Here is an 11,795-nt window from a genome sequence, read left to right as displayed (position 1 = left end):
GGCACATCCTGCATTCAGGTGGTCTGGACTCAGATATATTACCAGCAGGCAAAAATTGATAAAACACTCTAAACTCCATATGGTGGTCATGGATAATCCTGAGCCTTTGCCCAGGACAGTGAGTGACAAGGCTGTGATGGGATGCCTGGAAGAAGGGAGAAGCCAGCTTGCTGCTTGGGAGACCAGAAATGTGCCTTTCCTTCCTTCTCACACCTTCTGGTCACTCTGTGGTGACCACTGACAGGAGGGAATGCCATGGAGCTGTATCAGAGGAAGGTCAGGCTGGATATTGGGAACAGATTCTTCCTAATTCCAGAGGGAATGGGCACAGCCCCAAGGCTGCCAGAGCTCCAGGAGCATTTGGACAACGCTTTCAGGGATGCACAAGGTGGGAGGCACAGTCCTGCCCTGTGACTTCACTGCCCTGGGACTCCCACAGCCCAAGCCCCAGATAATGAGGACACTGGAATGTCTGTGCCTGTTGGATCAAGATCCAGGGAGTCACCCCCATGGACATGGAGCTGATGGGGACGGATCCTGGCGAGCTGGTGGCGATGGGAGCTGCAGAAAGACCCACCCTGATGCACAACCATGACTTTGCCTTATTGTGCATCCCGATTCCCTCCTGCAGGAGACACAAATGTGCCTGTAGGTGGCCCAGAAACACTGGCTTATTAAAAAGAAAAAGGGGAAAAAAAAAAAGGAAAGAAAAAAAAAAAAAAAAAGACCAGAATGAATGCAGCATCTGTCACCCTTTTGCAGAATTGTTATGTTTTTTGTGTAGTTGGTGCTTGTTTTCCAAAGATTTACATTTTTATGTGTGTGTCATTCGCTTTTCATGCATTTGGAGACCTCGGAGCTTAGAAATTCAAAACACTTGTCAGTCACGTCAATCCTTTTGGACAAAACAGAGCTGCCACTTGGATGGATTAAAAAAAAACCCCACAACAAAACAACAAACAAAACACACTTTTCTCTCAAGCTGTGACTCGGTCACCCCGCTCAATGCAGGCAAGACAATGTTCAGAGAAAGCAAAAAAAGAAAGATACGAGTTTTCATACTCATCGGTGGAACTAAATTGATTAAGGTCATTTCCTAGGTAGGTTTGAAATCTTCTGCAACAATTTTTTTCTTTTTTGAAAAGAAAAAGAAAAGCTTTCCCCCCCCCCCCCAAAAAAAAGGGAAAAGTCACCACTGCAAAAACATTAAATCTGCTTGGGTAACTCAGAATATATGTTGGCAAGGCAACATATCTCAGCTTGAACAGTAAACCTGCTATGTCAGAGGCTCTGCCACATATGAAAGAGGCTTGGGTTTCAATATCTCATGCTGAATTTACTTCTTTTCAGCCTTTCACGGCCAAGTATTTGATGTCTCTCCTTTCACTGCTGCAATCGATAGGGTGACCTTACGTAAAAGTTTCCTGACCTTTGCTGTTGTCAGTATTGTTCTGTTAAAATGTAATTTAACTCTTTTTCTTTAGTCTGGAAATAGCACTGTACAGACAGCAAACACGAGAGGGGCTCGGGGGCTTTTTTCCCCCCTTAACCTAAAGGCAAGAGGCACCATCCATCATCAGAGTTGGCTTCAAACCAGAGGATGACAAGAAGCATCATCTGCAGAGGGCCTGGTTAGTTTCCCAGTGCTTTCTTGTACCTGTTTAGTAAGTTAAAAACCCCAAAAAGCCTTACTCTGATGCTCACTCCAGAGCCATCCTGCTCAGTATTTTAGGATTGAGGGGTCTCCCTGGATTCACATAATGTTGGCATCTCCTTGGCACTATGAAGTTACAGTATTTTCTCTAGCTAAGGCCTTGCATGTATTTCCCACAATAAAAACAAAGAGATTAAGAATTCTATGGAAAAAGGGGGAAAAAAAAAAAAAAAAGAAGAATTGCTTTCAAACAGCAACTACCAAAGTAGAAGGAGGCTGTTTTTTCTCATGACAGTGGGTGTTGGAAAGTCAGCCACATGTTTTAGAGTTACAGCTAGCTTATCCAGGCCAGGATCTTTGGGAGCCTGGTTTGAATCCCATTATAACCCTGTAATGCAAGTACTTTTGTGGGAGAAAGCTGCCATGGTTATCCTCTGCTGTGATTGCATCTCCCAGTTCTGGCTGGATGTGGGTATTACTCTGCATTAGCCATGCAGATGCACACGTCGCCACTCACACCCATACATTTGCACGGGATTATGGCTGAAAGTCCTGATCCTGCTTATAAAAAGCCCTATAAATCCCAGAGAGCTCCTTTTAAATCTGCAGCATTACCTTACTGTAAATCCAGGGTGTAAGTCGGAGCAGACTCTGGCTCAGATGCTCTTCAACCACACATCCTGATGGAGAAAGGAGGCCAAAAGCAAACCCTGGGCTCTGAACACACCAATTCCCCCCAAAGCCCACCCCCATCACATCATACCCCTCTCAACCCCACAGCCCTTCATTTTTTAGAGTACCAGCTCCACTCTTGTCATGGAGAAACTCTTAGAAACAGAATCAAGAGCTGGGCTTTGGCAGTGCTGCCCCCGTCCCCACGTGCCTCAATATTGCTCACAGCTGAGTTATTCCTTGCTTCTTAGGAATTTTAACTGGCTTTTATGCTCAGTGAACTCGTGAAAGGAGAGTACCTAAAGTCAGCAGCACTGAAACCATGAATTAGCACCAGTTGGGTGTTTCTTACAGTACATTATCTGCATAATGCCAGAGGAGCTGATTTAAAGTCACTGTGCTACACCTGATCGTCATTTATGGCTCATAAAAGGAAAGCTGTGTTTAAGGAACAATAAAGCAGCACTGCACTTTGTATGGAAGAAGAGAAATAAAGCCTTTCTCACGGAGCAGATGTATTTTTATTTGCTCAGTGCCTGCCTCTGAGGCACATGGAGATGCTTTGCCAGAAAGCCCAAGAGTTAAGCAGGAGGACTCGCTCCAGGTTATGGATTATGTTTGATTTGTGCTCATTTTTCCAGCCAAGCCTTAACACAGTGAATTTGACCTCCTGGAAAAGATAGGACCTGAATCCCCAAGGACACCTGTAGCTGTCAGGGGAACAAGAGAGATCCCCAAGCACAGCAAAAAGAAGCAGGGATCCTTCATAAAGCAGAATCACAGAATCATTTTGATGGTCTGGGAGGTCTTTTCCAGCCAAGAGCGATCTGTGACTAATCCCCACTTTGTCACCCAGCCCCAAGTGCCAAGTCCAGTCTTTCCTTCAACACCTCCAGGGATGTGGACTCCATCACTCCCCTGGGCAGCCCCTTCCAATGCTTAAGAGCCTTTTCCATGAAGAAATTCTTCCTGAACACCCCAAGTTCCAGGCTCAGGACGTTTGGCCAAAGTGACAGCAGCCATCACATCAATCACTCTAAGTCACAGTCACATCACAGAAGACACCTATTCTCACTCATCTGCTATCTGCTGAAAAATTCCCCCATTTCAGTCTCCAAGGAGTCCAGATCCACACTTTGGTTTCAGTGCAAACCCCAGCTAGGGCATCATATCGCACAGGAGAAAAGCTTCCTAAAACACAGACAAGTTTTTAAGCTATTACACCTCTGCCAGTTTGATTTTTGAGATTTTTTAACATGAAACCAAAGTCCTAATGAGAAATACACAACAATTACAAACTCCATCCCTCCTCCCCCTGCATTGTTCTGCCCTCCACCCATTTCCATCCTCTGCCCACCACCCCCCTTCCCAGGGTCACAGCCACCTCAGGGCCACTCAGCAGTGCCAAGCCTTGTGGAGGACAGTGTTCCCACTTCCCAAACTGCTGGTGTGGGGCATGCTGCCTCCCAGCTCCACTTGTCCTTTCAAGGGACAAGGTGAGTCCTCAGCTCCAGGTTTTCCCATCAAGGAGCTGGAAAAGTTCCATGCATGCACAGCATTGACAGCAAGGGTCACGGTCCTGACCTTTCCCTGCTCCCTGTCTGACCCTGCTTTTGGAAAAGGCACCATCACACCACGATTCACCTCCCCAAGGAAGAGGCCTGGAGACTTTATCAGTGTGGTTCAGGCAGCACTGATCTGCAGGATCTCCCCAACACTCAGCACCACCCGGGCTATGTGCAGGGCTGACGCCGCTCTGTGAATACCAAACTGCAGAGAGAAAGGAAAAAAAAAATTCTGTGAGTTTCTGCCAGTGTAAAGCTACAGCACCACGTGAGAACAGCCCATTGCCTGAGAGGGAACCTGAACTGAAACAGTTCTGCTGCTCTAAAGTGAGCAATACCCCGCAGGTGGACAGGAGTGGGATGCCAGAGCTGTATCCAGCACCTTTGGGGAGGACACAGCTGCACACAGGGATGCTGAGGGAAGAGGAGCAATGCCCAGCTAAAGCAGGGGATTAATTTCTCAGCACTAACCAATTTCAAGTGTCAGCACAAGGGAGAACCTTCCCTGCAGCTCAGCAGCATCTTGAGGTTTACAGGAAGCTCAAAATACCCACAGTGTACAAGAAGCATCAGTACAAAAAGCTGCACCTGCACTCCATCCTGACAGCTTCTCTGCAACCAGAAATCCTCTTCCTTTTGGGATTTCTCCCCATTTGGGAGTGGACTGGTGCTTTTTTAGCAACAGCAGTACAAGGAGGGGATGGCAGACTTAACATCTGTTCTTGCAGGACAACCTTTGAGAAGGCAGTAATGGAACATGTAGAAAGAAACAAAATACAGTCATTCCCAAATGGTTTGGCTGTTGGGATCACAGGGGGGATGAGGGCATTCTTGGATTGAACAGGAATTTAAGTGGAGCAGCAGACATGGCTGGGAGACATCACTGATTTGACATTAAATACCTTGTCCTGAGGTGAACATGACCGTGGCTCAAGTCCTTTGCTGGCTTAAGGCTCCACTTCAGGCATCCCACAGCGCCTGGATCCTGCCCCACACTCGAACACCACGGCACTGCAAATCCACAACAAAGGGAAGAAGAGATAAAAAGGGATTTAGTGCTGTCAGGACAGCTAACCCCCCAATTCCATGGCCAGCAAAAACCCCGGAGGCTTGAACCTGGATTAGTCCAAATATCCGCTCCATCTGCACACTTCCGTATTTTCCTTCCCTGTGTTTATTTCTAAGCTACAAACACAGCTTTTCATCATTCCTAGCAGCTTTTACCTTATAAATCCATCAGTTTTACCTTCCCCACCAGCACAGACTCACTCCTCCCACCCCTTCCCTGCTCACCACGCTCCAGTGCCATCTCTCATTCCTCCAACACTTCTACCTGGCCACCAAACACCAGGAAAACTCTGACTGACCTGTCTGCTCTTGCACCAAAGGACAGGAGGTGGGCTTGAGATTCCTCCTTTTTGGCTTATTTTTTTTCCTGAGGAGAAGGCTGGCAAATCAAACCACTGGTAGGCACAGGTTTGTTTGGATTTTTTTCTCAGATCTTTATTTTACAAAAATAACTTACAAATAGAGACAACTCTCAGCAGTAGGATCACTCACTCTGTGCAGGAGGATACAGCCTGGTGAAGCAGGGGAGTAGGAGTTAAGGACTCTGACAATACTGTTAATTTTAACATGATGGCAGCTATATTACACTACATATATTTCATGCTCCAGCATGTGGGTGTGACACCACATAAAGCCACGGTCCATAAAGTGTGCCAGCCTGGGAGGATGCTCCCAAGAGATCATTTCCATCCTATTTATCAGCATCCTCTTGGAGCCAAACGGCCACCTAACACTCAGACTACAGCACTCTGGATACACTCATCAGCAATATACTTCAAATACATGATAAAAATATATTTAACTTTCAAATACACTTGTATAAGGTACACCAAGAGGCAGAAAATAAAGTCTCGAGCTTTTAAATACAACACACTATATATATAAACATATACAAGGAGACAAAAGGGAATCAAGACGTGGAAGGAGAAGCTTATCCATGTTATCTATGCTACACAATGGCTTTGTCTGCTAGGAAGTCATTTCCATTTGCATAGCGTTGTTGAGGAGTCCACACTGGGCTAGGAGGAGAAAAGGTTTTCATTTTGGTACCACTTCCACTTTGCAACTGATCCTACTCTTAAATTACACTTTGTCCTCTCTCTTTTGTAGGCTGGAATTCACGCCCCGTTCATAACAAGCACATTGAAAGGAAGGGGTGAAAAAAAAATAAAAATTAACAACAAACCATAACACACAAAAAAAAACCACATCAGGTCAGAGAGTCAAGGAAGTTTCTTTCTGGGGCTGCAGTCATTTGGCATTTTGCTCCAGAGCTGAGTATTCTGCTTCTGACACTCTGGAGGCGTCGATGAGTTTAGTGAGGCCGGTTTTGGCAGAGTACTTGAAAATAAAGGCTTTCATGAGCTCGTATCTGTAGTTGCGGTTGATGAAGCTGTACAGAATGGGGTTGACACAGCAGTGCACGAGGGAGAAGCACTGGGTGATGTGGAGGGTGGCGTAGAGGAAGTTCTCCATCTGGCAGCTGAAGGGGATGAAGTGAAGGCTGTAGAAGATGTCCAGCAGCACGGCCACGTGGTAGGGCAGCCAGCACACCAGGAACACCACGACGTAGGAGAAGATGATCTTCCCGTTGCTCTTCCGCTCCTGGTCGCTGGAGGCGGAGATGCTCTTGGCCAGGAGGAAATAAAACACGGTGATGATGGGAAAGGGGATGAGGAAGCCCAGCACCACGGAGATGAGCTCCATGCCAATCAACCACTCCTTGAAGCTCTCTTCGGGGTAAACGGGCCTGCAGTAGGTCTCGTTGTTGGAAGAGACCGTCTTGAGGTAATAGGTGTCCGGGAGGGACGCGGAGAAGGCCAGGAGCCACACCAGGACGCAGATGCAGCGGCGGATGATCTTCTTCTTGCGGCTGCTGGAGCTGGTGAAATAGGCAACCGAGAGGTAGCGGTCCACGCTCATGCACGCCAGGAAGAAGATGCTGCTGTACAAGTTGATGGAAAATATCAGGTGAGTTATCTTGCACGTGATTTCCCCCATGTGCCACTGGTTGTGCTGGACGAGTGAGACGACCCATACAGGAAGGGTGATCACGACGCACAGGTCGGCGATGGCCAGGTTGAAGATGTACAGGTGGGTTTCATAGCCGGTCATTTTGGCCTGGAGGTTGACCCACACCACCACCGAGTTGGCCACCAGGCCAATGACGAAGATGAAGATGTAGAAGAAGGACAGGGTGTAGAGCAGGGCGCTCTTGTTGAGCGTGCCGGAGCATGTTGTCGCGTCCACCGTGATGCACTCGCCGTTGTTGCACGTCCAGTTGATCTCCGTCAAGTTGGCCGTCTCCAGGAAATCCAGGATGGAAGTCAAGTCAAGCGCGCTCATGGTCGCTCAGATTGGACTTCAAATGACCTAAAGGCAAAACAGGATTGAGAGAAATGACGTAAATTATGGAGCTATTTCTGCTGCCGTGTCGTGCCGGGATGCGCCGCTCTAGCAACATCCTGCTCTTGCCAGGCACTTTCCATTAAAGCGCTCGGTGGAGCAAAACAACCAAGACACTTCGCAAAACTCATCTCCTTGACAAAAGAGGAACAGCACCAGAGTTTGTGTGATTTTTCCTTCTCTTCCAGCTCACATCTGACATCATCAGGTTGGCTATCGTCCCCGGGTGTGAAATCTGCAAAGTACACCGTGGCCAAATAAACGTCAGGCAACTAAATCTGTCTCGTCCGGCATAAATGATGGCCCTATCGCTTTCAGCAGGGGAATCTTTAAGCCATTTTATCTGCACTCCCTCAAGCACAGTAGAATTGATCTGGCTGATACATGGTACCGTAAAACATTTACCACAGGCTCTGGTCAGCATCTTGTCAAGCTCAGCTAGAGCTGCATTAAGTAGAAATGGGGAACTAAGGGGCTTTGTACCCCTATCCAAACTTAAATTTAAATTCTGCTTTGTCCTCCCTCCTCCCCTCTTCCCTTGAATTCTATTTTACAAAGTATCCCCTGCATTTAACAATTATTACACAGTGTTTAGAAAATAAAAAAAGCCTGGGAGCTTGACTGCTGAGTAGATCTGCTGGGCTTAAGTTTTCTTTTTAGAAGAGTGCTTTGATTTCAAAACACTCCCCCATCATGGCTGGCTCCACAACTGCCTCCTTTCCCACCCTTCTGATTTTCTAAATCTACTTTTGCTGCCTCTTTACTGCTTTCTTCTACCGGCAGGCAGTGGACAAAGCAACTTGTTAACTTCCTCACCAGTAGAAAGAAAAAGCCAGTCAGACCTTAATGGCTCACACAAAACCTCAAGAGGAGCTACTAATTACCCTTGTGCTTTTGGGGAGGCATAAAAATGCTGTCCCCTCTCCCTGGGACCCTCGGTACCACCCACAGCCACAGGTCTGTGCCCACCACACTTCAGCCAGGCCAGATCTGGAGCGCAGGATTCAGCCTGGGACATGCCAAAATAAAGCTGCAGAGGTGGATTTCCAAGGGATGGATCTTTGTTCCCTCATGGCTTCCCATCCTGAGCTGGACCATCAGGTCAGCCAGCCCACACATCCAGCATCCCCAGCAATGGTCACCGTGCTCTTCCCCATCACCACAGCCCCAAAAGGAGAGGGACCAGCGTGGGGCAAAGCCAGGCTGGCCAAGTGACCAGAGAGCAACAGGGCATCTCCAAACATCCCTCACCCCATCCCAGGATCTCCTGGGAGGGCTTCCAGGAGCACAGAAGGCAGGTAAACAGGGAAGAGCTTGGATGTGTTGAATATCCTCTTCTCATTCCCTCTCCCCAAAAAAGGGACCTTGGTTGACACAGCACCTCTTCTCCATCTGCATAATTGGCTCTTCCCAAAGCTCCCACCCTCCTGCCTGTCAGGAACAGAGGCTACGGAAGAGAAGGGAGATAAGGAGGGAGATTACCTGAGAGGACTCAAGGCACTATTGTCCCAGCAGAGGGGAAGCTGGTGGCACTAACAATGAGGGGGGCCGTGCACACATTCAGGGGAGATCAAATCTCTCCACAAACAGGCCCAAATTGGCCCCGTGAGGAGATCTGACCTATGGCTTTCATCCTGCTGGCCTGATGAAAGACGGAGCCGAGATTCAAACCAAATTAAGCATGGATTTTGCTAAAACACTGGCTAAAGAGGGAGCTGAGACAGTGGCAGCTCTCCATCCTGCGTTAGCCGATCCTGTGTTCATCTCAGAAAAGCAGAGAGTGATTTAACCCACATCATGCAGGGCTGATCCTCAGGCCCCCCTAGAGCTGCCAGTACCACCCCGGTGCTGCAGGGATGGAGCTCCTGCCAGACCTCACCCAGGGTCCCACTGCATCCCCAGCACAAACACTTTCCAAGCCTTTCATGAGTGGGGAGAAGCAGCACCATCCCCAAGTCCCTGTGCCTCAAAATAATCCTGCAGCAATTAAAGCTAACTCTCTAAAGGCCATGAAACTTCCAGCTCCATGGCACAGGCCACCAGCTCCTGCTGGTATTTGGGGGCAGCAAGGGGAGCAGAGCAGGAGGAACACCCAGCTACTCCCAACATCCCACAGAAGTACCACGGGTGGGCTTGGGCTTCTCTGGAGAGGCACATGGTCTAAAACAAGAGGAACAGGCTCACTCCATGCCCCAAGACCCCAGTTCAGGACAGGACTGTGACCACCCAGCACCAGCAAGCCTCCAGCACATACCTCACAGAGAAGAAATTCAAACCTGGCTCAGGGGTCTCAGATTCCAACAGAGAGGCAGCAACACAGCAGCAAAAAGAGGGGCTCACACCAAAATTGGGGACACCACGGCCACCACAATCCCAGCTGCTGGCTCAGAGCCACCCTGGGCATGTCAGGGAGCACGAAGGATGCTCAGCCCGATCCCAGCCCGCCTGCACTCCGAAAGCACGGCTGCTGCACACACGTGCATCCATCTGCCTGCGCTTTTCGCATCCCCAGCGCGGCAATAAAAACCCGAAACCCAGCCGGCCTCCCAGGCTCCAGGTCCCGCCGGGGAGGAGGGCTGTGCTCACAGATTACAGCCCCACAAACCGGGCTGTAGCCTGGGATTAGCTGCTGTAACCTGAGCTCCGACTCCCACACAGATTAGCTGGGAGGTACGGGGGGAACCCACCGGACAAACTCAATAAAGCCACTCCTTGCTCCTAAAAAAAAACACCTTCAGCGCTCTCTGCAGACAGCACAGCATCCGAAAAACTCGAGAAGGAAGCTGGGACTGTAATTTCTGGCCACGACACGGCAAAACTCCTGCAGGCCATCACCTCTTCACCTAGCAGGCACATGTGCTGGGTCCAGCCGCTGCTAGTTTACTGGAGTTAGGACATGAAGGAGAGGAGGCGTACCCAAAATCCTGCTCCAGATAGCCAGAGCTGTCCCTGGAGCTGATGCAGCCTGCAGGATTGCACCCTCCCGTGCCACCTCCTGCCCAGTGCCCGCTGCAGGCTGTGACAGACTAATCGGGCACCCGCATCCCTGCCCAGGAGGGCAGCCCATCGCCGCACGGCAGTGTCCAAACCCTCAACAATTCGGGGAGCTTCCCAGAGCATCCCACAGCCCGCTCGCAGACCTGCCTCCCGACTGCTCAGGGCTGCGAGCAAGTGGGCTCTGCCCTTCCCAAACGGAGAAGGAGATGAGCCATGCCAGGAGAAGTCAGGATTTTTGGGCCGGCTGTCACTCGCACAGCTTCTCCCTTCCCGTGCCCTGGCTCTCCAGCATCAGGCCACCACAAGAGGACACCCATGCCCGCAAGGGGCTTTGCGAGACCGAGCCCGGCACATTCAAACTCTCCCGCAGCTCCGAGCTGAACAAACACGGCAGGGGAAGGAAGGGAGCCGAGGATCGCACCTGGGCACGCAGGGGCACCCACACGGCAGCGGCGGCCACTCCGAGCTCCCCCAGACCCTCCCTCCACGGGACATCCAGCTGGGGGCAAGCAGAGGGGGCTCCCCCCACCCACTGCGAGCCCGGAGGGACGCGACGGAGCCGGGGGATGCTGCGAGCGCTCAGGGGGACCGGGCCGGCCGCGCTGTGAGCCCCCAGGGGTCCCGCAGCCCCGGCGGGGCTCCCCCGGTGCCGCCCTTACCTCGGGGCCTGCCGGCAGCGCTGCCCGGGCGAGTGAGCGCGGCCCCGCCGCCGCCGCCGCCTTATAGCGGCCGTGAGGGGAGCCCGCCTCCCGGGGGCGGCCCCGGCCCCGGCCCCGGCCCCGGCTCGGATCGGCCCAGCCCCGCACGGCTCCGGCTCGCCTCAGCCCAGCCCCGGCACGGCCCCAGATCGCCTCAGCCCAGCCCCGTACGGCCCCAGTTCGCCTCAGCCCAGCCCCGTACGGCCCCGGCTCGCCTCAGCCCAGCCCCGGCTCCGATCAGCCCCGGCCCCGGCTCGGATCGGCCCAGCCCCGCACGGCCCCGGCTCGGCTCAGCCCAGCCCCGGCACGGCCCCAGATCGCCTCAGCCCAGCCCCGCACGGCCCCGGCTCGGCCCTGGCTCGGCCCGGCCCCGCTGGGTCTCCGGGAGAGGCAGCGAGGGGTGCGGACAGCCGGGGTGGGAGAGGAGGTGATACCGGGACAGGGGGGAGATAAGGAGGGGAGCAAAGGGAGGAGAAAGGGAAAGGGAAAAGCGGGGGAAAGAGAGAAATGGAAGCGAGGGAAGGAGAGAAAATGAGAAGGAGAGAAAAAGAGAGAAATAGAGAGGAAAGAGGGAGGGGAAAATATGAGAGAAAAAGAAATAGAGAGAGGGAAAAGGAAGGGAAAAAGGAGAGGAGAGAAGAAGAAATAGAGGGAGGAAAAAAGAAATAGGAAAAGGGGAGAGAAGGAGAGAAAAAGATGTAAATAGAGGGAGGAAAAAGGAGAGAGAGAGGAAAA

The 11,795-nt window shown here is 51.2% G+C and overlaps 1 protein-coding gene across 24 annotated transcripts in view; it reads right to left on the bottom strand.

Annotated features, from left to right (window-relative positions):
- Positions 1–2,824: 2,824 nt before the first annotated feature.
- The window catches only part of ACKR3 (atypical chemokine receptor 3), a 60,652-nt gene continuing 51,681 nt past the window's right edge, over positions 2,825–11,795 (bottom strand). For 11 of the 24 annotated variants that reach the window (XM_086898784.1, XM_086898775.1, XM_086898777.1 and 8 more), the window contains one exon: positions 5,369–7,332. In XM_086898784.1, coding sequence (XP_086754910.1) covers positions 6,211–7,305 — 1,095 coding nt within the window. In that variant the 5' untranslated portion in view covers positions 7,306–7,332 and the 3' untranslated portion in view covers positions 5,369–6,210. Of the gene's footprint in view, positions 3,518–3,910; positions 4,097–4,479; positions 4,626–4,793; positions 4,903–5,258; positions 5,327–5,368; positions 7,333–7,521; positions 10,376–11,021; positions 11,114–11,795 lie in introns of those variants that run through there. The other 13 variants (XR_015289565.1, XR_015289568.1, XR_015289566.1 and 10 more) reach the window with 13 other exon arrangements.

This window comes from Cyanistes caeruleus, chromosome 7 (assembly GCF_971803275.1).
Source record: "Cyanistes caeruleus chromosome 7, bCyaCae1.hap1.1, whole genome shotgun sequence".
Taxonomy (NCBI): domain Eukaryota; kingdom Metazoa; phylum Chordata; class Aves; order Passeriformes; family Paridae; genus Cyanistes; species Cyanistes caeruleus.
Note: the sequence above shows the minus strand (reverse complement) of the source record. Positions and strands in the feature narration are given on the sequence as shown.